Source organism: Gigantopelta aegis, chromosome 13 (genome assembly GCF_016097555.1).
Source record: "Gigantopelta aegis isolate Gae_Host chromosome 13, Gae_host_genome, whole genome shotgun sequence".
NCBI lineage: Eukaryota > Metazoa > Mollusca > Gastropoda > Neomphalida > Peltospiridae > Gigantopelta > Gigantopelta aegis.
This window is the reverse complement of record NC_054711.1, coordinates 28,472,432-28,499,849: the sequence shown is the minus strand read 5'-3', so window position 1 is coordinate 28,499,849 and position 27,418 is coordinate 28,472,432. Positions and strand designations below refer to the sequence as shown.

General features: G+C 37.8%; 1 protein-coding gene across 6 annotated transcripts in view; it reads right to left on the bottom strand.

Moving 5' to 3' along the window:
- LOC121387410 (supervillin-like) overlaps positions 1-27,418 on the bottom strand; it is a 220,021-nt gene that overhangs the window by 127,668 nt on the left and 64,935 nt on the right. For 4 of the 6 annotated variants that reach the window (XM_041518514.1, XM_041518515.1, XM_041518517.1 and 1 more), the window contains exon 6: positions 18,277-18,677. In XM_041518514.1, the coding sequence (XP_041374448.1) occupies positions 18,277-18,677 (401 nt within the window). Of the gene's footprint in view, positions 1-10,740; positions 12,460-18,276; positions 18,678-27,418 lie in introns of those variants that run through there. The other 2 variants (XM_041518518.1, XM_041518519.1) reach the window with 1 other exon arrangement.

The following is a 27,418-nucleotide window of genomic DNA, read 5'->3' as shown; positions in this document are numbered from 1 at the left end:
TTAATGTATAGGCTTTTATAGCCTGGGACAAAACAAAAAGAGATACATTATAAATGTACGGCCTCTATAAAGGAAGATCGTTAACGTATAGGCTTTTATAGCCTGGGACAAAACAAAAAGAGATACATTATAAATGTACGGCCTCTATAAAGGAAGATCGTTAACGTATAGGCTTTTATAGCCTGGGACAAAACAAAAAGAGATACATTATAAATGTATGGCCTCTATAAAGGAAGATCGTTAACGTATAGGCTTTTATAGCCTGGGACAAAACAAAAAGAGATACATTATAAATGTATGGCCTCTATAAAGGAAGATCGTTAACATACAAGCTTTTATAGCCTGGGACAAAACAAAAAGAGATACATTATAAATGTACGGCCTCTATAAAGGAAGATCGTTAACGTATAGGCTTTTATAGCCTGGGACAAAACAAAAAGAGATACATTATAAATGTATGGCCTCTATAAAGGAAGTTCGTTAACGTATAGGCTTTTATAGCCTGGGACAAAACAAAAAGAGATAAATTATAAATGTATGGCCTCTATAAAGGAAGATCATGAAGGTATAGGCTTTTATAGCCTGGCACAAAACAAAAAGAGATACATTATAAATGTATGGCCTCTATAAAGGAAGATCTTTAAGGTATAGGCTTTTATAGCCTGGGACAAAACAAAAAGAGATACATTATAAATGTATGGCCTCTATAAAGGAAGATCGTTAAGGTATAAGCTTTTATAGCCTGGGACAAAACAAAAAGAGATACATTATAAATGTATGGCCTCTATAAAGGAAGATCGTTAACGTATAGGCTTTTATAGCCTGGGACAAAACAAAAAGAGATACATTATAAATGTATGGCCTCTATAAAGGAAGATCGTTAACGTATAGGCTTTTATAGCCTGGGACAAAACAAAAAGAGATACATTATAAATGTACGGCCTCTATAAAGGAAGATCGTTAACGTATAGGCTTTTATAGCCTGGGACAAAACAAAAAGAGATACATTATAAATGTATGGCCTCTATAAAGGAAGATCGTTAACGTATAGGCTTTTATAGCCTGGGACAAAACAAAAAGAGATACATTATAAATGTATGGCCTCTATAAAGGAAGATCGTTAACATACAAGCTTTTATAGCCTGGGACAAAACAAAAAGAGATACATTATAAATGTACGGCCTCTATAAAGGAAGATCGTTAACGTATAGGCTTTTATAGCCTGGGACAAAACAAAAAGAGATACATTATAAATGTATGGCCTCTATAAAGGAAGTTCGTTAACGTATAGGCTTTTATAGCCTGGGACAAAACAAAAAGAGATAAATTATAAATGTATGGCCTCTATAAAGGAAGATCATGAAGGTATAGGCTTTTATAGCCTGGCACAAAACAAAAAGAGATACATTATAAATGTATGGCCTCTATAAAGGAAGATCTTTAAGGTATAGGCTTTTATAGCCTGGGACAAAACAAAAAGAGATACATTATAAATGTATGGCCTCTATAAAGGAAGATCATTAAGGTATAAGCTTTTATAACCTGGGACAAAACAAAAAGAGATACATTATAAATGTATGGCCTCTATAAAGGAAGATCGTTAACGTATAGGCTTTTATAGCCTGGGACAAAACAAAAAGAGATACATTATAAATGTATGGCCTCTATAAAGGAAGATCGTTAACGTATAGGCTTTTATAGCCTGGGACAAAACAAAAAGAGATACATTATAAATGTATGGCCTCTATAAAGGAAGTTAGTTAACGTATAGGCTTTTATAGCCTGGCACAAAAGAGATACATTATAAATGTATGGCCTCTATAAAGGAAGCCTCTATAAAGGAAGTTCGTTAACGTATAGGCTTTTATAGCCTGGGACAAAACAAAAAGAGATACATTATAAATGTATGGCCTCTATAAAGGAAGATCATTAAGGTATAAGCTTTTATAGCCTGGGACAAAACAAAAAGAGATACGTTATAAATGTATGGCCTCTATAAAGGAAGTTCGTTAACGTATAGGCTTTTATAGCCTGGGACAAAACAAAAAGAGATACATTATAAATGTATGGCCTCTATAAAGGAAGTTAGTTAACGTATAGGCTTTTATAGCCTGGCACAAAACAAAAAGAGATACATTATAAATGTATGGCCTCTATAAAGGAAGTTCGTTAACGTATAGGCTTTTATAGCCTGGGACAAAACAAAAAGAAATACATTATAAATGTATGGCCTCTATAAAGGAAGATCGTTAACATACAAGCTTTTATAGCCTGGGACAAAACAAAAAGAGATACATTATAAATGTATGGCCTCTATAAAGGAAGATCGTTAACGTATAGGCTTTTATAGCCTGGGACAAAACAAAAAGAGATACATTATAAATGTATGGCCTCTATAAAGGAAGTTAGTTAACGTATAGGCTTTTATAGCCTGGGACAAAACAAAAAGAGATACATTATAAATGTATGGCCTCTATAAAGGAAGATCATTAAGGTATAGGCTTTTATAGCCTGGGACAAAACAAAAAGAGATACATTATAAATGTATGGCCTCTATAAAGGAAGATCATTAACGTATAGGCTTTTATAGCCTGGGACAAAACAAAAAGAGATACATTATAAATGTATGGCCTCTATAAAGGAAGATCGTTAACGTATAGGCTTTTATAGCCTGGCACAAAACAAAAAGAGATACATTATAAATGTATGGCCTCTATAAAGGAAGATCGTTAACGTATAGGCTTTTATAGCCTGGGACAAAACAAAAAGAGATACATTATAAATGTATGGCCTCTATAAAGGAAGATCATTAAGGTATAGGCTTTTATAGCCTGGCACAAAACAAAAAGAGATACATTATAAATGTATGGCCTCTATAAAGGAAGATCGTTAACGTATAGGCTTTTATAGCCTGGGACAAAACAAAAAGAGATACATTTTAAATGTATGGCCTCTATAAAGGAAGATCATGAAGGTATAAGCTTTTATAGCCTGGGGCAAAACAAAAAGAGATACATTATAAATGGGAAAACCAATGATGAATCATTTTACTTATGCAATTTTTTTCTGAGGTGTCAGCTCAATCATACCAGGTGTCATTAATCTGTTTGTCCACTAAACAACCCAAACGTGATTGTAAACATGAATATTAATATATATATCAATATATTATAATGTAAACATTTTATGTGTAATTACAAAAACAAAACCAAGTTTAATACGACACCAAAGAACATTGTGTATAATCAGCAGTGCTATATGCAGAGAGGTGTGTGTGTGTATGCGTGTGTGTGTGTGTATGCGTGCGTGGGTGTGTGCGTGCGTGCGCGACGGGTATGCTAACCCCCCCCCCCCGAATTACCAACAGTCCACATTTATTCTATCAAATTTAGATAACTTTAAATAAGTTTTGGGGTTTTTTGGGGGGAGGGAAGGTTTCTGTGTTGATTCTTATTGAATCTTAACCATTGTTGGTCCCCTCATGAGGAATTTGCACCCCTGCACCTCCAACCCCCCCCCCCCTCCCCTCCACCCATTAAAAATCAAGTGTATGGGCCTGATATGTATTATAAACTGTAAGACCTGGGGGCCAAAACAAGTCATTATGAGCTTAGCATGGGGTGAGCTTATTCCCAGGCAAGGGGCCAATTTTGTTGATTTTTGTTGATTTTTTTTTAATGAAACAGATACAGGTGTCTAACATGGTCACCTTGACATTTGGTATTCAGAATAAAGAAGAAACATGGATGTATTATTTAGCCAGCTCTTTTAAAAGTTCACATTACTAAATTTATCTGACAAATCCTATTAACACTGTATTAACTAGTGATAGAAATAAGCAGAATTTTTCACTAGTCCACTGGACAAGTACATTTAGAAATCCATTTGTCTGCAAACATTTTCATAAGTGGTTTGTTTTATTCAAATTCAAAGATATTTTGATTGCTTAAAATGAATTTGAGTTGAGCTTTTTACTTGTCCACTGGACAACAATTGACATACATTTTGCATGTCCAAGCAGATTTTTACTTGTCAGGACAAACGAACAAGTGCTTATTTCAAACACTGTTAACCTGTACTATACAACCACCTGTCTAAAAGAGGTTAGTTTATTAGTTACTACTATCTATACTATATTAACTTGTTTTAAACAACCATCCATCATAAAGGCCACTTACCTTTACTATTCTTTCCAATATAATGCAATACAGACTTACCTGTATTAAACAACCACCTAACTTATAGAGGACACCTTACTATTTACTCTCCCAATCCTCTCCCAGTAGCACTAATTAACCTACTATATACATATTAAGTAGCAGCCGTCTTAAACTGGCAACAAATGCATGTACTGTTTATTCTTCCAATCTCTATTAACATAATATTGAATTCCATTAAAGGCAAAGACCCTAGTTTTACCCCCTGGAGTGGACACTTAAGTTTAGTTAATCTACAAACCTGTAACATATTTGGATTAAATTACAACAGAGTGAAACAAGAGTCTCTGATGTTTAAATGGGGAATACCTTTAACATAAACTAAATCTCGACTCTTATAATCGTTACTTCTCAGATGCAAATGTAACCGTTTTTAAAAATACGAAAAATGCATTTTGTGATGTTAAACACACCAAGACGACCAGAAACACTTTGGATATATGAAAATGGATAATCTAAACTATAAAATCTAAGTAAAGTATTATTTCAGTTATCAAAAGCAACTCTAATAGTGAAAAATGTGCTTAGTGTTTAAAAACTAGGTTCCGCCACTTTAACCAAAAACCTGTTTTAATAAAGCCTGCGACTAGCCAAGTGGTAAACTTGCTTGATGCGTAAACAATAGATTCCCCATCAGTGGGTCTAATTAATGGACTACATGTATTTCTCATTTCAGCTACAAATGGTGTAATAAAGACCATGGTATGTACTATCCTGTACATTATGGATGCTGTATATAAAAGATCCCTTGCTGTTGGACTGTCATTATGTCAATGTGGTTCTTAAATTTAATATATCTGATGTGACATAACTGTAAATAAAAAATTGCGAATTTTGTTAAATAAAACATTTCTTGCTTCTATTAAGGCCACCTGAGTATTGTTTCTTCCAAATAAGAAGCAACATTCTGTCTTCATTTACACGTGTATGTCAAAATGTGTTTCAGATTGTTTAAACACTTTAATGGCTTCTACATTTAAATTTAAAGAGGTCACTTTATTTATTCTACTAATCCTTCTAACATAATTTTAACCTGTCTGAAGCAGCCACCTGTCTTAAAGAATAACTTCAGGTGCTTGTTTAACACACGTTTGTCTGTAGACATCAGTGCATATAACTTTGGATGGAAAGAGAAATGTTTTATTTAACGACGCACTCAACACATTTTATTTACAGTTATATGGCGTCAGACATATGGTTACGGACCACACAGATTTTGAGAGGAAACCTGCTGTCGCCACTACATGGGCTACTCTTTCCGATTAGCAACAAGAGATCTTATATCTGTGCTTCCTACAGGCAGGATAGCACAAACCATGGCCTTTGTTGAACCAGTTATGGATCAGTGGTCGGTGCAAGTGGTTTACACCTACCCATTGAGCCTTGCAGAGCACTCACACAGGGTTTGGAGTCGATATCTGGATTAAAAATCCCATGCCTTGACTGGGATCCGAACCCAGTACCTACCAGCCTGTAGACCGATGGCCTAACCACGACACCACCGAGGCTGGTCAACTTTGGATGGGGTGGGATGTAGCCCAGTGGTAAAGTGCTCCCTTGTCGGTGGGCCCATTGGGCTATATCTCGTTCCAGACAGTGCACCACTGCTGGTATATCAAAGGTTGTATTATGTGCTATCCTGTCTGTAGGATGGTGCATATACAAGATCCCTATGTAAAAATTACCAAATGTTTGACATTCAATAGCCAGTGATTAATAGATCAATATGCTCTAATGGTGTTGTTAAACAAAACAAACTTCTTTTCTCTTTCTTTTTAATATAACTTTGGATATACAGATGACATTGTGTTAGTATATACAGTAAAGTACTCTAATAACGAACCGGAATAGACCATGATAGTTAGTTCGTTGTAGCAGTAGTTCATTGTACACATTTTCATACGTTAGTTATTAATGTATAGAGAGATAAAACGAGACTTTACGACCAGTTCGTTCTATGCAGTTGTTCATTCTAAGCATGTTCGTTATAAGTGCACTTTACTGTATATGTACAACATACACAGAACAATTCATTACTAAATATAACCCCCCTACACTGAATAAACTTTGTCCTCAGTTTTCATACAGCCACAGAGCTAAGCCCTGGGCAAACAGGGAGTGTTTTAATCAAACCAAATCAGGTGTGTGTCTGTGCGAGGTAATTAAAACATGGTCCTTTATGATGGGTCAGTTTGCAGAAACTGAAACTGCTATGGGCTGGCTGGCGCTGCAGTATCAACACACAGATCCTATTTGGGTGTCAACTGTTTGACAACCTTGAAAGAGTTCTCTTTTGCACTTGGTAAACTTAATTGAGTCCACTGATGTAGTCCAGTGGTAGTGCTAACAACCAGCTATGATGGAAGGAAAAGAAAAAGAAAGAAATGTTTTATTTAACGACGCACTCAATACATTTTATTTATGGTTATATGGCGTCGGACATATGGTTAAGGACCACATAGTTAGTGAGAGAGAAAACCCGCTGTCGCCACTTCATGGGCTATTCTTTTCAATTAGCAGCAAGGGATCTTTTATATGCACCATCCCACAAGACAGGATAACACATACCACAGCCTTTGATATATCAGTCGTGGTACACTGGCTGGAGTGAGAAATAGCCCAATGGGCCCACCGACGAGGATCGATCCCAGACCGACCGCCATGATGGTGTAGCAGTTAAGCTATCAGACTTACATGTATAAGGCTGACAGGTACCAAGTTCAAATTCTGGTATGTGATGAGGCCTAATTTATAAATCTATCTTAAGCATCAAAGTTAAAGTATGTTTTGTTTAAAGACACCACTAGAGCACATTGATTTATTAATCATTGGCTACTAGATGTCAAACATTTGGTAATTTTGACACACAGCCTTAGAGACGAAACCTGCTACTGCGCTACATTTTTCTATTAGTAGCAAGGGATATTTTATATATGCACCATACCATATACAGCATAGCACATACCATGGCCTTTGATACCAGTCGTAGTGCAGTGGCTGAAGCGAGAAAAAGCCCAATGAGCACACCAACGGGGATCGATCCCAGACTGACCACGCATCAAGCGAGCGCTTTATCACTGGGCTACATCCCACCCCACTTGTCAGGTGTAAGACCACCATACCAATTTTTCTCTCATTAACAACTTGTCCTGGACAGACAGCCCAGACAGCCGAGGTTTGTGCCCAGAATAGTGTGCTTGAACCTTAATTGGATACAAGCATGAAAGTCAAGAACAAGTGAAAACTGAAATGAATATGCACTGGAATATTTTGTGAAGTAAGCAATGCATCTCTTAATTTTTTTTATTATTATAACTTCTGTCCTATAGATAATCTAGCCAGTGCACCACGACTGGTATATCAAAGGCTGTGGTATGTACTACCCTGTCTGTGGGATGGTATATATAAAAGATCCCTTGCTGCTAAATCGAAAAGAGTAGCCCATGAAGTGGCGACAGCAGGTTTCCTCTCTCAGTATCTGTGTGGTCCTTAACCATATGTCTGACGCCATATAACCGTAAATAAAATGTGCTGAGTGTGTCATTAAATAAAATATTTCTTTCTGTTTTTCTTTGAAGATAACCTTAATAACTGAAATGTATGTCATGGACAGTGTGCTTGAATTTTTATCTCAATTATCCCTCAGGACCAGGTTTCATGCTTAAATGTATTTTGCGAATGAATATACCCTGGATATTCACATACCTGTAGGCAGTGCTTAATATCAGTAAGTATACGTAATTTAATGTGATTTGGTATAACGAAACAACAATTCGTTTTGTTTAATCACACCACTAGAGCACATTGATTTATTAAGCATCAGCTACTGGATGTTAATCGTTTGCTAATTCTGATACATATTCTTCAGAAGAAACCAACTACATTTTTTCCATTAGCAGCAAGGGATTTTTTACATTCACTTTTCTACAGACAGAACAGCACATACCATGGTCTTTGACATACCAGATATGCATGGGGCAATGTTTGGGATGTAAAGAGTCCACTGATGGGGTTTGATCCTATGACCAAAGGAGAGCACTCTATATGGACAGCTAGATCCCACCTCTCGAGTATACAGTGAAAGCTCTCAAAACCGGACCCTCAGTAAACCGGAAATCCCTCAAAATCGGATGTTTTACAGAGTCCCTTTTTACAAATTTAACTTCTCTAAACCAGATCCATCTTAAAACCAGACATTTGTCTTGGTCCCAAGGGTGTTCGGTTTAGAGGGGTTTCACTGTATATACAAACGGTGGCCCAACTAACTGTATTTATGTCAACCTCCAAATGTTGGAAATCGTAAACATTTCCAAAATCAGCCAGCACAACAACAACAGTGTGAATTCTCCAGCCCTAGTACATGTACATGTCTGGAGTACAATAAGTATTAATCACTTCATGCTACTATAGGTTTCACAAAACAGCTAGACAAAAGGGCTACACTGTATCAACCTCCAAATGCTGGCAGTTGTAAACACTTCAAAACCAATAGGACAATAACAAAATGAAGACTGCAGCCGGAGTACGTATGTTTGGACAATGTCTCCACCACAGGTAATGATCGGGTAATGATCGGTGTCATCAGGCGACATGTACTGGTTCGGCAGTGAACTCGGAGACCCGCACTAGCTCTGCAGGTAACCAGAAAGATAATTGTGGTGCCTGGCCTCCATAGTACACCAGCGAAGCCATTAGGTTTAAGTCTGGTACACGACACACCAATAATGACAACAATAAGGAAAAGAAGATTTGTTTAATGATATATCTGACAATTATTTGGTGTCTGATATATGCTTGACATTTGGAGAAAGAGAGGGAAGGAGAAAGACAGACAGACACACAGACAGAGAGAGAACAAGAGAAAGAGCGCGAGAGAGAACAAATGAGAAGGAGAACAAATGAACGAGAGAAATGAAAGAGAAATGAGAGAGAGAGAGAGAGAGAGAGAGAGAGAGAGAGAGAGAGAGAGAGAGAGAGAGAGAGAGAGAGAGAGAGAGAGAGAGAGAGAGAGGATGCCTGCTTTGTCACATACATGTAGGCTATACCTACTAAAAAAGCAGAAATAGATCTTTTGTGCCCTTTTCCCATACAGGACAGTACATACCATCTGCCTATTAGAAATTAAAGTTAAAGTTAAAGTTTGTTTTGTACATTGTATTAGAAATGAAGAGCAAGTTTAATCAGAAACTTGTTTGCTTGTAGCATGATAGAGTCAGAAAGATGGATACAGAGAAAAGAGAGGATGGGAGAGAGAAAGAAAAGGGAGAGGGTACGAAGAGGGAGAGATAGAGGGCAGAGACAGAAAGAAATACAGAAATGAAGAGAGAGGAATGAGATGGGTGACCCACTGCCCCTACATGTTTCTGTCAAGTGTTCCACATTACTGTTACTTACACTACAAGCAATAATTAGAAGTCTAACTTTTAACGCGGCTTTTCACTTTCTAATATTTGCTTCTAGCTTAAAATCTGACAAGCCAAGATGGCCTTCCGCACTCCACAAAATGAATTTTACTTGTATATGCTTGTATATACCTTCAGGTCAATTCGAAAAATCGTTGATTACAGTTAAAGCTTGTTTTGTTTACTGACACCACTAGAGCACATTGATTTATTAATCATCAGCTTTTGGATATCAAACATTTGGTAATTTTGACATATAGTCTCATTGTATACAGTCGTGGTTAGGACATCAGTCTATAGGCTGGTAGGTACTGGGTTCAGATCCCAGTCGAGGCATGGGATTTTTAATCCAGATACCGACTCCAAACCCTGAGTGAGTGCTCCGCAAGGCTCAATGGGTAGGTGTAAACCACTTGCACAGACCAGTGATCCATAACTGGTTCAACAAAGGCCATGGTTTGTGCTATCCTGCCTGTGGGAAGTGCAAATAAAAGATCCCTTGCTGCTAATCGGAAAGAGCAGCCCATGTAGTGGTGACAGCGGGTTTCCTCTCAACATCTGTGTGGTCCTTAACCATATGTCTGACGCCATATAACCGTAAATAAAATGTGTTGAGTACATCGTTAAATAAAACATTTCTTTCTTTCTTTCATTGTATACAGGGGTGGATCCAGAATTATGGGGGGGGTAAATGTTTTTGGTTTTTTAAAGAGCAACTATAAGTTTGTTAAAGGGAAATGAGCCAATTAAGCTCCCAGAGAGTGAGGTGTGTGTGTGTGTGTGGGGGGGGGGGGTGTCAGGGGCTTGATCCACAGAAATCTTTTTTTTAAAGATGCCCATACATATGTTTTCACAGCAATTTAATATTGTATAATGTGAATGACTAATTTAAAAAAAAAAAAAGAGAGCTAGTCATTAAAAATGGCACTTCAAACTGTTACCCACCCACACACACACACACACACACACACACACACACTTGTGACCCCCTCTGGATCCTCCAATGGTATAGTCATTGTGGGATGAATGGGAATAAACAAACCAGGTACTATATAACCAGCCTTAACTGATGACCTGACAATTACATCACCGAGGTCATTTAATGATAATTAGCTTCTTACCTGGAGGCGACGAACCAGAAAACAGGGCAGCTCGGTGACTAACGTACATCCTTCCTTCTCGGTGGAGCACGATAGAGAGAAGAAAAAAAACGTGTCAAGAAATAATCCTGCCAAATGTTCCAATACCGGAGACAAACAAGAGTGAAATAGGAAAGTCAAACAAAGGCACAAAGACACACAAAGTGACTGCTGCCTTGCCACCGACAGATTAACACAGTTATCAATACACTGTCAATGTTTGGCCCGTCCTGGCAGACTGCTGGTTAGATCACCGGCGTGTGACCAGATATTTAGTTCTTCCACGATCCACGAACGTCCAGCAGTGAATGGACTTGTAGAACAACCAAGCAGCAATGAGTTGCAAAATGTCATCCAACACTTGAGTCGGTGTATAAAGACTTGGTTATCACCAGTATGTGACCAGATATTTGGTATTTCACATCCACAATCATGAACTGACTTGTACAAGAACAACCATCCAGTAATGATTGACAAGAAGTCATCCAATACTTTTCATAAGTACATGTATAATAACGTAGGTACACTCTCAAACTGTCAAGTGTTTCGCTGGATGTATAAAGACTGTGGGTTATCACCAGCATGTGACCAGATATTTATTTTTCACATTCACCACCATGCAGCAGTCAGCTTCAAGAAAAACCCAACTCTTTGCATACACGTACAATACCCCGGTACGCAGTTATATTGTTAGCGTTTGGCTGGTTTTATAAAGAGTCCTGGTTATGCAGGTACCCAGCATGTGGCCACGTATTTAGTTTTTACAATCACGACCACGTGTCGAGGTGCATTACACAAAACCACTGAACAATTTTCATACGAACACTGCTATACTGTGTTTGGCTAGATTTATAAGTCTCCCGGTTATCAACATCCGTCTTTTGTTTTTTTTATATCCAAAACCACAGAGCAATAAATTTCATATACACACTGTAATATTAATGCGTTATTCCTTTCTGGCTTGTCTTGTAGGACATTTCTTTATCAACAGCTTCTTTTTTTAAACATCCTGAACCATTCATAAATTCACAACAACGAATGCCGGAGAAGATAGCCACCACTTTTCATATGCACATACAGGTAAAATGGGGTCACCTGGTACTTTCAGTACAACTGTCAGTGTTTTGGTTGGTTGATTGGTTGTGACATACAGGACAAGAAACCAAAGCAAATTTTTTCATTAATACATGCATACACAGTGAAAAAAAAAACCCAGTGACACTAAAATAGTTTTAATGCGCTGCCAACATCAAGCTGGTTTTCAACAACATACAAGCTTTACTTTTTTTCTTCTTTTTTCAAATATCTAGAACCATTCAGCAATGAATTTTGAGCTTTTTCTTTCTCCTTTTAAACATCCAGCATCATTCAGCAATGAATTAGAAGAAATAAGGCAACTTTTTTCAAGAACTACACAATAAAAACCTTGTTCTGAAGCGGTAGTTTCTTTATTCAGTTTTTACCAGTGGCTGGGCCACAGATGACATGTTGCAGCACATGTTAACACAGTCTGTCACAGACGGACGATGGCGGCAGGAGATTTCACAGACAGCAGGAGATTTCACATCTTTTGTCTAGCACTGAGTCATCACGAAACAATCCGCTATGAACTCTCGTTATAGATCTTTAATAGATAATTATGCACAGATATCACTGATCCTATTCAGAATTCGACAACTTCGTTGAATTAAAGATGGAATTTCATCCGAGAAAAACACTGAAGTAGTTTTATTAATAGTGCGATTAATATACTGTATTAATCTTCTTTTTTTTAAATTAAAAAAACTGCTATGGATTCCAATTATAGATTTTTATCAGCTAAAGCGCAAAAATTACTGGTCGTATTCTGAATGCAACAACTTTGATTAATTATCTATGGAATTTCATCCAAGAAAAACACTGAAGTAGTTGTATTAATAGTGCGATTAACAATAATTTTTAAAAATAAATTCTGCTATGGATTCCAATTATAGATCTTTAGCAGCTAAAGCACAGAAATTACTGGTCGTATTCTGAATACAACAACTTTGGTCAAATTATGTGTGGAGTTTCATTCAAGAAAAACACTGAAGTAGTTTTATTAATAGTGCAATCAATATTTTTAACAAGAAGAATAAAATCTGCTGTGAATTCCGATTATAGGTCTTTAATAGTTAAAGCATGAAAATCATTGGACATTTTCTAAATCCATCAACTTGTGTGAATTAAAGATGGAATTTCATCCAAAAAGAAAACCTCGGAAGTCGTTATTTTATTTTTAACAGGGTGATCAATAATTTGAAGAAGAAAAAAAAAAATCTTAGTCATCAGTGGCAGAAGCTGGGATATCTTTAGTCATTTAAAATTCTGCCAGATGACATGGGAATTAAAGAAGCAAATCACTTAAAATGTTTTATCTAGTAATAATATACTTATATCAGGCTGATACCCCTATCACCATATTAGGTATATATTTTTAATATTTTAGGTAAGGATAGCAAAACAGATAGCCTATTCCAAGGCACTATAACACTACTGTTCAGCAAACAGGTGCATACATGTATATAATCAATCAGGCAGGAACAATATTCTGTACTCTGTAAGTTTACAAGATAATTTCAAGGTGTAAATTGTCTAAGAGACTATTTAAATCTTACAAATGACCTACATGTAGCTCTATTTAGTAAAATTTACATAAGAGCCATACACATGAGTCATGTAATTTACAACTTATGTGTACTTGTCACAAGTGCTGCTATTATGTAACTGAATGTATTACATTAAAATATGCAGAAACAAAATGTAATAATCAAGTATATATCAAGTTATTTCGACAGACTACAAGTTTGTAAGCTTTAAGCAAGTGTCACTAAATTAAAGTAAAATATGAAATATTCCAACAGGAATTAAACTCATAAATCATTTACAATATGTATTATATCAAATTTAACAGAAGCGTAACAGTTTAGTAATCAATAACTTAAATTATTCTGACTGAGCTCAAAGTTTGCAAACCTTCAGCGCAGAAAATATTGGAACACTTTGTAACATGTGGCTGTATAATGGGGAAAAACAAAAACAAACATGTTTTTTTTTTTCTCTCTCTCTTTTTCACAGAAGCACCGACAGAGAATACAAAAGATCCACTGTAGCCGATAGATAAGGTTACTTCAGCTGCAGCCAGCTTCTTAAGGTTTATCAAGGCAGGAAATTTGATCATATACCGCTTGGTTGAACCAGTTCAACTTTACCTTTACAACAAAGCAGATGTTATTTTCTTGTGTCCTTCAATCACAATGTTATCATTATCCGTGTGTTATGTAATTGGCAGATTTATCAAAGAGAAAAAAACAACCACACACAGGTAAAACAAGGTCAAGTTGTATTAAAAGAGTAAACAAAGTCGTAATCCGATTATTTACATGTACTGATCGATTTAAGTTTTACACATATTTTGTACACACATACTCATACAAATGATAATGCATTTAATTTGACTATATCATATATGTAAATCTGTCAAAAAGAGTTAACATAAATCTGTCAAAAAGAGTTACGTAAATCTGTCAAAAAGAGTTACGTAAATCTGTCAAAAGGAGTTAACGTAAATCTGTCAAAAAGAGTTACGTAAATCTGTCAAAAAGAGTTAACGTAAATCTGTCAAAAAGAGTTACGTAAATCTGTCAAAAAGAGTTAACGTAAATCTGTCAAAACGAGTTAACGTAAATCTGTCAAAAAAAGTTACGTAAATCTGTCTATATATTCTGTATGCAAATCTGTCCCAAAAGATAAACTTTTAGGAGTATTTACAATATCTAAATATGAATTTACCTAATATTTATACAAGTAATTTTCTATACTAAAAATATATATTAAAATTCTTGTAATTGTTTATGCTTCAAATTTAGATTTATATGGATGCAGTATATTCTCCAATAATGACTTAATTGCATGTATTCTAATGTATTCATTAAATATCAAAACAATACAATATATAGCTTTCATGCAATAAACTTTTTTGGTTTTTGTTTGTTTTTTTCTTCTTCTTTTTTTCAAATACAAAAAGTTGTTCTCAAGAAATTAGAAAATTATCAGATTTTATATTAGACTGGCAGCTGTCATTCATCTAAAAGATAAACATTCTTGCCCTTTGCAGGATTAACCCTTTTTTCTTTTTTTATAAATTCTTATTTTTTTTGTTTAAGGAGAAATGAATTCAGTGGAGATATGATGAAAGTGGTGGTAATTGTTTGAGAATGTGGCATTCAATTAGCAGTAATTGTGTTTATATGCACCAGTTCCAGAGCAAACCCTCTTATCTGTGTTTAGCTCATAGATCTCAGCAGTTTACAGCTGGGTGCAGCTGCCAACTTTCTCCTCACATCAAAAACACACCTGTAGAGTGGCAAGGTTTTTCTGTCTATCACAAAAAAACCAGGGAATGTTTATTCGAAAACTGTGCTAAAAAATTTCAATAAATTTTGTCTTCAATCCAGAAAATCAGATTTAATTTTTTTTTTTTTTTTTACAAAAATTACAAGTTCATCCAAGACATCACTTTTTATTGGTCCATCCAAAAAATATGAAGAAGTCCTTTAAAAATTAGCTTTCGATAAGATGATTGAGAATATATAAAAAATACGGTGACTGATATACAAGTTGTAGAAATCCACAGTAATCCAAAAATGAGTTGCAGGATGTAACAAAGTGATTCAAGTTATAGAACTCAAAAGAACTCTTTCAGATCTTTCAAATGAGTGGGCAGGATGTTCCACAACAAAGTCCTTTATACAAGTTTATAGAAATCCACAGAACTCTTTACACAATTCTGTACTCCATACACAAGTTGTACAACAATTCCTTTACAACATCACAAATGATAACTCCTTCATCACAAGTATCTTCTTGTGCATTACACAGGTAACTCCTTACAAGATAACTCCTTACAAGATAACTCCTTACAAGATATTAAATGTACTCCTTACATAGGCTACTAAAACAAAACTTCCAGAAAAACACCAATTCAAATGAGACACACAGACAAAAACACTTTAAATATGTTTAGCAACCTGAATGACATATTAAGTCTTCAAACCGGCTGATCTCAGCAATAAACCGAGTGAAACTTTCCGTCTGAATACACACGCTCACACACACTCATAAGAAAGTCAAATATTAGAAAGTTAAAAAGCTGCGTTTCCAGCCGATATATCAAACCACGTGTCCTAATAACATAGTTAGTCTCACTCCAGTGGCTTTAAATTGATCTATACAGATCCACAAACTTCGAATTACCCAACGCTCTCTCTCCACAGCATTTAAAGCAGGCAGTGAAAGCACATTTTTTTATGTTCTAAAAACCCTTCAGGCTAAATGGCATATCTGGAATGCATTGATTAAAAAGTACACTCCAACATGTCCTAAAGATAACACATTTGACAGACAAGAAACTGTGCAAGTCGGGTATTTACATTAATTCTTTTATTCAGATGAATAGCCTGACACTGGAATAACCTGTAGCTGGTAAAGACACACTCTGCAATGTCTTGGTGACATGGGGAGTTATGACACACTACGTGTCTGGGTAAAGAATATATGACTCGCTCAATAATATACACAAATTCTTAAAGCAAACAGTGGGTTCAATGCTTGAAGGCTGTCGTCAATATTTGGCCAGGTAAATCTGAACATGAAGAACAGGTATTGCTAGTATGTACAGGTAACCCCAGCCTGTGGGTAGCACACCTGTTTAGTCAGCAGTTTAGAAATCAACATGTTCTCGGGAGCGGGATATAGCTCAGTGGCAGAGAACGTGCCATACCCACAGGGTGAATCTTTTAAATAGGGGGTCTGTGATTAATGCAAGTGGCACAGGTGAATTGTTTTTGTTGTTGTTTTTTGGGGGGTTTTTGGTGTTGACTACTCTATATGTGTGTCATAGACCTTTTAAAATAGAATAAATGTTCACGATTTTGATAATTTGGGGGTGTTTGTTTGCAAAAAATGTATATAAAAAACCCTTTGCTGATTTATGAACTGTAAGAGTAGCCTGTGTGGGAGCAGCAATTCCTTTCCTTTTAAGATGTTCCCACTCCAGTACCCCATGACCGATACACATAAAAGTCAAGGTATGTACTGTCCTGTCTTTGGGAAGTTCGCATAAAAGATCCCTTGATGTTTTAAGTAAGAACAGCATATGTGGCATATCAGTTTACCTCTCTGTTGACTAAATGAAAAGCATAGCAGCAAGTATTCGCCTGTGTGACATAAGGGCTTACTTCATATAGTATATGATGGCATAACATGTGGGCCGACTTTAAAGAAGGAAGGAATTTCTTTAACGACACACTCAACACATTTTATTTATGGTTATATGGCGTCGGACATATAGTTAAGGACAACACAGATATTGAGAGAGGAAACCCGCTGCCGCCACTTCATGGGCTACTCTTTTCGATTAGCAGCAAGGGATCTTTTATATGCACCGTCCCACCACAGACAGGATAACACATACCACGGCCTTTGATATACCAGTCATGGTGTACTGGCTGGAGCAAGAAATAGTCCAATGGCCCGACCGACGGGGATCGATCCCAGACCGATGGTGCATCAAGCGAACCATTACCACTGGGCTACTTCCCGCTACAGGCTGACTTTAAATACATTTAACTGTGGGCCAACTTCATATGCAAATTACCTGTGTGGCATAAGCTGTGGGCTCCCTTAAAATAGTATCTGTATGGAGAAAGATACGGACTAACTTACATGTAATCATATTATAGTTTGTCTGGCATAAGCGATGGGCTTATTTCAGACATAGCAATTACTTAAAGGCACAAGATAGGTAAATTAATTTCATGTTACCATGTGGTATCAAATATGGGCCAGTTCAGTTTATTGGGCTAACTCAGTGGGTGGCACAAGAACAGGACTTGGATAATTATATGAGTTAACCTCTTAAACATGGGCTGTATATGCTGTGTCATAACAAATCAGCTCGGTGGCATAACACATCAGCTACGGTAAAAAGCAATTTCATGGATGGTGGAGTAAGATATGCACTGACTCCACACTCACTGCACTGTAAGACAAATGGTTATCTCAACACTCACTGGGTGGTATGAGACACGGGTTAACTCAGTTCTCAATGGGTAGAATGAGTCAAGGATTAACTCAGGCCTCAATGGGTGGAATGAGTCACCGACTAATTCAGCTCTTAATGGGTGAAATGAGTCATGATTTAACAACTCAATAGGTGGAATGAGTAATGGGTTAACTCAACTCTCAATTGGTGGAATGAGTAATGGGTTAACTCAACTCTCAATTGGTGGAATAAGTCACTGGTTAACTCAACTCTCAATGGGTGGAATGAGTAATGAGTTAACTCAACTCTCAATTGGTGGAATGAGTCATGGGTTAACTCAACTCTCAATTGGTGGAATGAGTAACGGGTTAACTCAACTCTCAATCGGTGGAATGAGTCATGGGTTAACTCTCCTCTCATTGCGTGGAATCGTTTAATAATATAAAAAGCCTTACCTTCATCATCGTCATCTCGCTTGTTCAGACTCGATTTCCGAAGTGCGCTTTTATCTTTCTTTTTCTTCCGAGAGTAATCCCTGCTGGGTGGGGTCGATGGGGCACTGTAAAAATGTTCGCTCTCAGTAGATCCACACAGACTGCCCATGTTACTGGCAACATCCTGGAGGTTCTTGTTCACAAACTGCTGCTGCCGCTCCTGGCTGCTGACATCCTTGTTGAGCATTCCGCTCTCGGAGCTGTGATGATGCCGCTGGGGGTCTAAATGTGACTGTGATTGTTTGGCGTCTTCAGATTCATGGCCGTTTACTGCCGCGCTGCCATCAGTAGAATCCCTTACTGAGTTTCCGTGATGCGTCGGATCAGATGATGATGTGGAAGCAGTGTCTTCATGAGAAAGCCTGAAAATACAACAAGCAGTGAGATGGAATTAAAAGAAAGGAATGGTTTGTTTCATGAGACCTCATAACATCTTAAACTATGGTTATATAGTGCCTATGATATAGGTATCCCGTCAAATCCTGTCAAAGCTGGCTCACACTTTTATTCATCTTTCTCATCTATCACTTTCTGCTTACCATTCTCATTATCTTAATATAAAAAACTTTCTGATTTCTCCCATGTTTTCAATCTGTGTCGACCCTTTCTGTCAGTTTCCTCCAATTCTGTCTTCTGAGCTGTCCACGCCATCGCCTACCTGTCTCAACTTCCTCCATGGATGCAGTCTCTGTGTATATCCCTGCACCCACCTGGCATCCTTGTCCTCTGCCACTAATAAAGCTGGTCTGACCCACAGCACTGACTAACAACCGCCGGTAGCAGGGGATCATAGTAGGTACATGTAGTTAACAATGCCAGAAGCAACTACTAAACACTCTCCAACCACAGCTAAAAGCTGATGGGAATGACAGGTGTGTGGCATGGATAGCCACAAGAGACAAGCACCTGTCCCGGTTGGAGAAACATGGACTGGGATGTGGAGGTGGACAGCGAAAGAAGTTGAAAGACAGGAGTTGCCAGATCAGTAACGAATTAGATGGAATTCAAATGAGTAAAAAGGAAAGAGGGCAGTGAGGAGAAAAAGAAAAAGAGGAAAAAGATAGTTATGCTGTCGACGCTTGGTCTAGAGTGAAAGAGGAAAGGAATAAAATATTTGTGTAGCAACACCTCAGCACATTCTAAACCATGTCTAATACATAAATGTATATATGGTTACCATGACACTTAGTCTACAGTCAGAGAGGAAGGCCAGGCTACCCATACAATAACACAACAAGGGATCGTTTATATGTACTTTCTAATGAACAAGAGTATATACCATGGTCTTTGAGATACCAGTCATGCATTACTGCACTACTGCAGACAGAACGGACAAAATTGTACGGACAAAATGCACGCATTACTGTTGGATAGGGAAAAACAGGTATCTGATAACTGAAAATTGTCTAAACCATTTATGGGTTATACAGAAATAAAAAGTTTGTTTTGTTCAACGATACCATTAGACACACAGAAACAAATGCAGGTAAGCCATTTTATTTTTGCATGACCACGGAAATGAAGTCTTAAATTTAATAAACAAATGGAAAATTGGTTACTCAAAACTTTGTTTTGTTTTTGTTTAATGATTTATTTACCATTGGCTATTGAATGTCAAACATTTGGTCATTTTGACATTATAGTCTCAGAGAGGAAACCCGCTATATTTTTCCATTAGTAGCAAGGGATCTTTTATTTATGCACCATCATGCAGACAAGATGACATGATATATCAGTCATGGTGCACTGGCTGAAACGAGAAACAGCCCAATAGACACCGACGGGGATTGATCCTAGACTGACGCTTTACCACTGGGCTACATTCCGCCCCTGGCAACTGTCAGAGACCTACATCAAGGGAGATTAATCAAGTGATCAATCACACCTCAGGTGAGCGTTCTACTACTGAGCTACATCTCGACGAAATTCCAAAATGCAACAGGCAATAAAATGAAGTTCTTAGCAAAATGCCAACATGCCTCTAATTGCTTTAAAATGTTCTGTTGTAACTAAATCACATTGGCTGCTTCAGTTTGATACTAACTGCGGAAGATACAGCTAATGTGAAAATGTCTGGTCCATTAGACTTGTAAATCTCACAGAAACGACCATTCTATTTCTAGTCATTATACCTGCATGTTCTTGCAGAAACAATGATTCTGCTTCGAGCTATGTTTCGTCCAAAAATAGCCAATGAATATAAACAAATCAGATGTCTTTAAAAATATATATAGTCCTTGAATTCAGTATTGAATAGTCAAGTATCAAAGTGTTTAATTAATAAAAAAATCTTTATGTCTTTATGTATTCAGTTTTGCCTTCTGCTACATCAAGACTAACAAATCAAATGTGGACAACATTATTTCAGTTCCTACTTTTTGTAATGGGTGGAATGAGCTGTGGGTTAACCCAGGTCTCATTGGATGGAATGAGTTAGGGTTAACTCAACTGTCTGTGGGTGGAATGAATGAAAGAAAGAAATGTTTTATTTAATGACGCACTCAACACATTTTATTTACGCCTATATGGCATCAAACATATGGTTATAGACCACACAGATAACGAGAGGAAACCCGCTGTCGCCACTTCATGGGCTACTCTTTTCGATTAGCAGCAAGGGATCTTTTTTTATATGCACCATCCCACAGACAGGGTAATACATACTACGGCCTTTTATATACCAGTCGTGGTGCACTGGCTGGAATGAGAAATAGCCCAATGAGCCCACTGACGGGGGTGAGTGGAATGAGTCATGGGTTAAAGTAGCTTTTTGTGGGTGAAATGAGACGTGGGTTAACCCAGTTCTCAATTGGTGGAATGAGCTGTGGGTTAACCCAGGTCTCAATGGGTGGAATGAGCCGTGGGTTAACCAAGGTCTCAATGGGTAGAATGAGCTGTGGGTTAACCCAGGTCTCAATGGGTGGAATGAGCTGTGGGTTAACCCAGGTCTCAATGGGTGGAATGAGCTGTGAGTTAACCCAGGTCTCAATGGGTGGAATGAGCCGTGGGTTAACCCAGGTCTCAATGGGTGGAATGAGCTGTGGGTTAATCCAGGTCTCAATGGGTGGAATGAGCTGTAGGTTAATCCAGGTCTCAATGGGTGGAATGAGCCGTGGGTTAACCCAGGTCTCAATGGGTGGAATGAGCTGTGGGTTAATCCAGGTCTCAATGGGTGGAATGAGCCGTAGGTTAACCCAGGTCTCAATGGGTGGAATGAGCTGTGGGTTAACTCAGGTCTCAATGGGTGGAATGAGCTGTGGGTTAATCCAGGTCTCAATGGGTGGAATGAGCTGTGGGTTAACTCAGGTCTCAATGGGTGAATGAGCTGTGGGTTAACTCAGGTCTCAATGGGTGGAATCAGCTGTGGGTTAACCCAGGTCTCAATGGGTGGAATCAGCTGTGGGTTAACCCAGGTCTTAATGGGTGGAATGAGCTGTGGGTTAACCCAGGTCTCAATGGGTGGAATGAGCTGTGGGTTAACTAATGTCTCAATGGGTGGCATGAGCTGTGGGTTAACCCAGGTCTCAATGGGTGGAATCAGCTGTGGGTTAACCCAGGTCTCAATGGGTGGAATGAGCTGTGGGTTAACCCAGGTCTCAATGGGTGGAATGAGCTGTGGGTTAACCCAGGTCTCAATGGGTGGAATGAGCTGTGGGTTAACCCAGGTCTCAATGGGTGGAATGAGCTGTGGGTTAACCCAGGTCTCAATGGGTGGAATGTGTTCCAATCTAGGTTCACATCCCAATTTCAGCTCCAAATCAAAGTAAAAGCATATCAGGGCTTCTAGGATTGTTATAAAAATCCACTAGCCATGGGATCAGTATCTACTTTAATAAGTAAATATAATTTTACTAATAGCAGTGTTCGAGATTAACGGTATCCCAGTATCCCGAGGATACCAGAATTTAATTTTGGATATCAGACTTCAAAAAACCAGTATCCCACCGGGATACCATATAAGGTTCTTGGTTTGATTAATCCTGCATTTTTATTTTTTGCTGAAACGGTGAAAGTTGTCATTTACTGGTGAAGTTAAGTAACAGTATTTTTGAGCTCTTACTCAGTCTAATGCTATGCTGTAACAGTATCTCCCCCAACTCGTACTCAGTCTAATGCTAGGAACCGCTAAATCACTATTGTTCTTGTTGGATGTTTCCTCCCTTCAAATTTTATTTGAGATATTGATCGATTCCACATCTGCAGAATATTGATACAGGTAGGTTTATCGTTAGTAATGTCAGAAACACTTATTGTTTACTGCTAAATATTAATTTATGTCAATATTACGCAAAAATAGATGCAGCAAATATTTTTGCCAATTCCGTTTGATTGCGAATTTTACGAATTCTGCAATTTTGATTGCGGTGTAGCAATAGATTGGGAACAAGAACGGTGTCGTCCAAATTTGTTATTATGTTATTTATGAATTTCATTTAAGTGGGATACTAAATTCTCAGGTGGGATACCAGATTTTGAATTGTTAGTATCCAACTGGGATACTGCCCAAAACTTTTAATCTCGATCACTGAATAGGAATCATTGGATATGTCGTCCAAAGAAGCATAAAAGCCCTTAGATTTGAGGAGAGGAAGGGGCAAGATATTTACAAAATAGACTTAAATGCAGCATTTGACCAAAAAAAATCCAATAGCCATCAGGCATGGCAATAGTAGTTATTTACTAGCCTAACATTGAATATCACTAGCCATGGGAGTGGGGATACCATAATCTAGAAGCTCTGCACTATACAGACACATTTCACCAACCAATAATTGTTCCAGGACAACCAGCCTAGACAGCTTATTGGATAGAAGCATAAAGATAAATCAAAATGAATTTAAAAGATCTCATTGCAGATGAACTGGTGCAAAGCCACTACATGTATATCACCTTTTCACTAACCTACAATCTTTCTTGGCAAGATATGTGCCAAGGACAGTGTGTGTGGATTTTATTGGCTATAACTTCCTATAAGCACTTTTTTTTTTTTACATAAAAATCATAAAATATTACTATTCAGATGATTGTGGTCCTTAACCATATAACTGTAATTAAAATGTATTGTGTTGTTAAATACAAAAAATTCCATCCTTCCTTCCCTTCCTTCCTTTCTCTCTTTCATCTACAAATGATCAGTAAAACCGTTTGGAAATCTTCTTGACCGAAGGAAGAAAGGAATGTTTTATTTAACGGCGCAATCAACACATTTTATTTGTGGTTATATGATGTTGGAAACACACTGCTACCATACACCATGCTTTGGACTACACTTTTCTATTAGCCTCAAGGCATCTGTTATATGCATCATCCCACAGACAGGATAATACATACCACAGCCTTTGTTATGCTAGTAGGACGGGATTTAGCACAATGGTAAAGAGCTCGCTTAATGCATGATTGGTCTAGTGTTAAAAAGACAATGGTATGTACTATCCTGTCTGCGGGATGGTGCATATAAAAGACCCCTTGCTTCTATAATTGTGTCGTATCAGCAGACTTTTTTCTTATTGTCTCCATGGTGTCCTTAACGATATGTCCAACACCATATAACTATAATTAAAATGTGTGGAGTGTGTCGTTAAATAAAACATTTCTTCTTTTATCCAGTTGAAAAAAATGCAGATAAAATATTCCAATGTTTCCTTTTTTATAGCTTTCTTTAGAGCAGAAATTAATTAAAATGAATTTAAAAGATTTCACGGTGGATGAACTTGTTCCCAACAATGAAACATATTGGAAGGATGCCTCTACATTTTGCATACACAGTAGATGCACACATGTAGAACCACTTTTATGTCAGGGGAAAACACCTTGAGACACGTGTATACATGATCAACACATGACTAACACATGTCAGTGTCACTTTCACTTTAGAACTGTCAAAAACTACAGTGCATCAACATTTCTCAAGGCTGATGGCTTGCCAGTTGCTTAGATGCATTCTGCAAATGTCAATATCTCATGTTGACAACTTGACTTGGAAGGATAAAGGTCTTGGAATCTGCACACTTCAAAAACATCATGAGGGCTAGTATGTCGAAAGGAAAGGAATGTTTAACAAAACTTCAGTAACACTGTAAACTGCAGTTATTAAATTTTGATGTGGCCTGCAGTTATTGATACGCTTTGTCTACACAGCCAGAAAGGAAACCTGCTGCCATAACATAGGTTTCTTCTAACAATGCGCGTATGGTCTAGGATCGATCCCCGTCAGTGGACCCATTGGGCTATTTCTTGTTCCAGCCAGTGCTCCACAAATGGTGTAACAAAGGCCGTGGTATATACTATCCTGTCTGTGGGATTGTGCATATATATAAAAGGTCCCTTGCTGCTAATCGAAAAGAGTAGCCCATGAAGTGGCGACAGCGGGTTTCTTCTCTCAATATCTGTGTGGTCCTTAACCATATGTCTGATGCCATATAACCGTAAATAAAATGTGTTGAGTGTGTTGTTAAATAAAACATTTCCTTCTTCCTTCTAAGAAACAGCATGGGTACTGTTATACTGTACTTTCATGTTAATCACACTTTATCTTCAAAATATACCTAGTTTATTGATAAAATAAATAAATAAATAGGGGTTGTTGTTTTTTTGATGGGCTTTTTCATTCTTAAACATCGTTCAATTAACAACACTTAAATGGATGCTCTACCATTAACCTATATGTATTACATACATGTATGTAGATTCAGGGAGAGGTTGTTAGGGGTGCATACCCCTCCCCAAAACTTCAAAGTATAGCAGAAATCCAGTATGTTGGAGGGGGGGGGGGGGATATAATATTTTGGTTAGCTAGATGTTTAGAGAAGACAATTACTTTTACATACATGTAATGTCATGTTAGTTTATTTTGAGAGAGAGAGAGAGAGAGAGAGAGAGAGAGAGAGAGAGAGAGAGAGAGAGAGAGAGAGAGAGAGAGAGAGAGAGAGAGTGAGTGAGTGAGTGAGTGAGTGAGTGAGAGAGAGAGAGACAGAATGACAGAGCGACAGACAGACAGACAGAGAGACAGAGATAGAGAGAGACAGAGAGAAAAAGAGAGAGAGATAGAGAAAGACAGACAGAGAGAGAGACAGACAGAGAGAGAGAGACAGACAGAGAGAAGAAAGAAAAAAAAGTTTTATTTAACGACGCACTCAATAGTTTATTTATGGTTATATGGCGTCAGGCATATGGTTAAGGACCACACAGATATTGAAGGAGGAAACCCGCTGTTGCCACTTCATGCACTACTCGTTTCGATTGGCAGAAAGGGATATTTTATATGCACCATCCCATAGACAGGATAGCACATACCACGGCCTTTGATGTACCAGTCGTGGTGTACTGGCTGGAGCGAGAAATAGCCCAATGGGCCCACCGACAGGGATCGATCCCAAACTGACCGTGCATCAAGCGAGCTCTTTACCAAAGGGGCTACGTCTTGCTCCAGACAGAGAGAGACAGAGACAGAGACAGACAGAGAGAGACAGACAGACAGAGAAAGACAGAGAGAGAGACAGACAGAGAGAGAGAGAGAAAAAAAAAAACCCCAAAAACTCTTTATTTTTAAATACTTTAGATGACAGGACTTTTTTTCTCTTTTTTGGGGGGTGGTGGGTGGGTAGGGGTGTTTCTTAACACTATGCACACCCTAGAAAGATCACACAGCTGCTCTGTATCACATCTCAAGTAGGTGCTGACATTTAAACCAAAAAATGTTTTACAAAACCGTGCAGTCTTTTTATTTCGACTAACAGTTAATATGCCAGTGCTCATTATTACATATAAAAGTTCCCTCGCTGCATTAAGAAAAATGTAGCGGGTTTCCTCTGATGACTACGATTCAGAATTACCAAACGTTTGACATCCAATAGCTGATGATTAATTAACCAATGTGCTCTAGTGGTATCGTTAAACAAAAAACAAACTTTTATTATGAATATAGCAAGTGCCTTTTGCTGCCAGCCACCTGTTAGTAATTCCTCAGTGGTAGCAGAATTCACTTCTCACTTAACTGAATGTCGGTTAATAACCGTGTAACTCAGTTAAACACTCCGAAAGACCACTTATGCCAAGCTACCAGACCGTCACCACAAATCAAGTAAATAATATACATAATAAGTGAAAGTTGAACACAATGTGTTCAGTTCACCGTAATTACCCAGAACCGACAATTGCTGGTTTGTCAAACTACTTCTACACTTTGCTCTGGTCACTCCATCAATAGAGACAGGCGCAATGCCACACAGTGGTATAAAGCACTCGCCTGATGCACGGTCAGTCCAGGATCGATCCCCATCGGTGGGCCCATATGGCATTTTATCCTTCCAACCATAATAGATGTAAAAAAAGGATGTAGTATGTACTATCATGTCCTTGGGATGCTGGATAAAAATAGATTCCTTGCTGCTAATTGGAAAAAGTAGCCTCTTGTGCAGAGGGTTTCATCTCTAATTATCTGTGTAGTCTTTATCTCATCGACGCCATATAACTGTAATTAAAATGTGTTAAGTGTTGTTATATACAACATTCCTTCCTTCCTTTCTTTCTTTCTCTCTTTCATCTACAAATGATCAGTAAAACCGTTTGGAAATCTTCTTGACCGAAGGAAGAAAGGAATGTTTTATTTAACGGCACAATCAACACATTTTATTTGTGGTTATATGATGTTGGTAACACACTGCTACCATGCACCATGCTTTGGACCACACTTTTCTATTAGCAACAGGGGATCTGTTATATGCATCATCCTACAGACAGGATAATACATACCACAACCTTTGTTACACTAGTGGGGCAGGACTTGGCACAATGGTAAAGTGCTCATCTGATGCGTGGTCTAGAGAACAACACCACTAGAGCACATTGATTTATTAATCATCGGATACTGGATGTCAAACATTTGGTAATTCCGACACATAGTCTCAGAGGAAACCCGCAACATTCTTCTATTAATAGCAAGGGATTATTTATATGCACCATCCCACAGACAGGACAGCACAGCACATACCACAGCCTTTGATATATCAGTCATGGTGCACTGGCTATTCTGATACATTCTCTACCATTAAGATCTGCAGTCACAGTTGTCGTCGTATATTAGGCACTATAAATAGCTATTGAT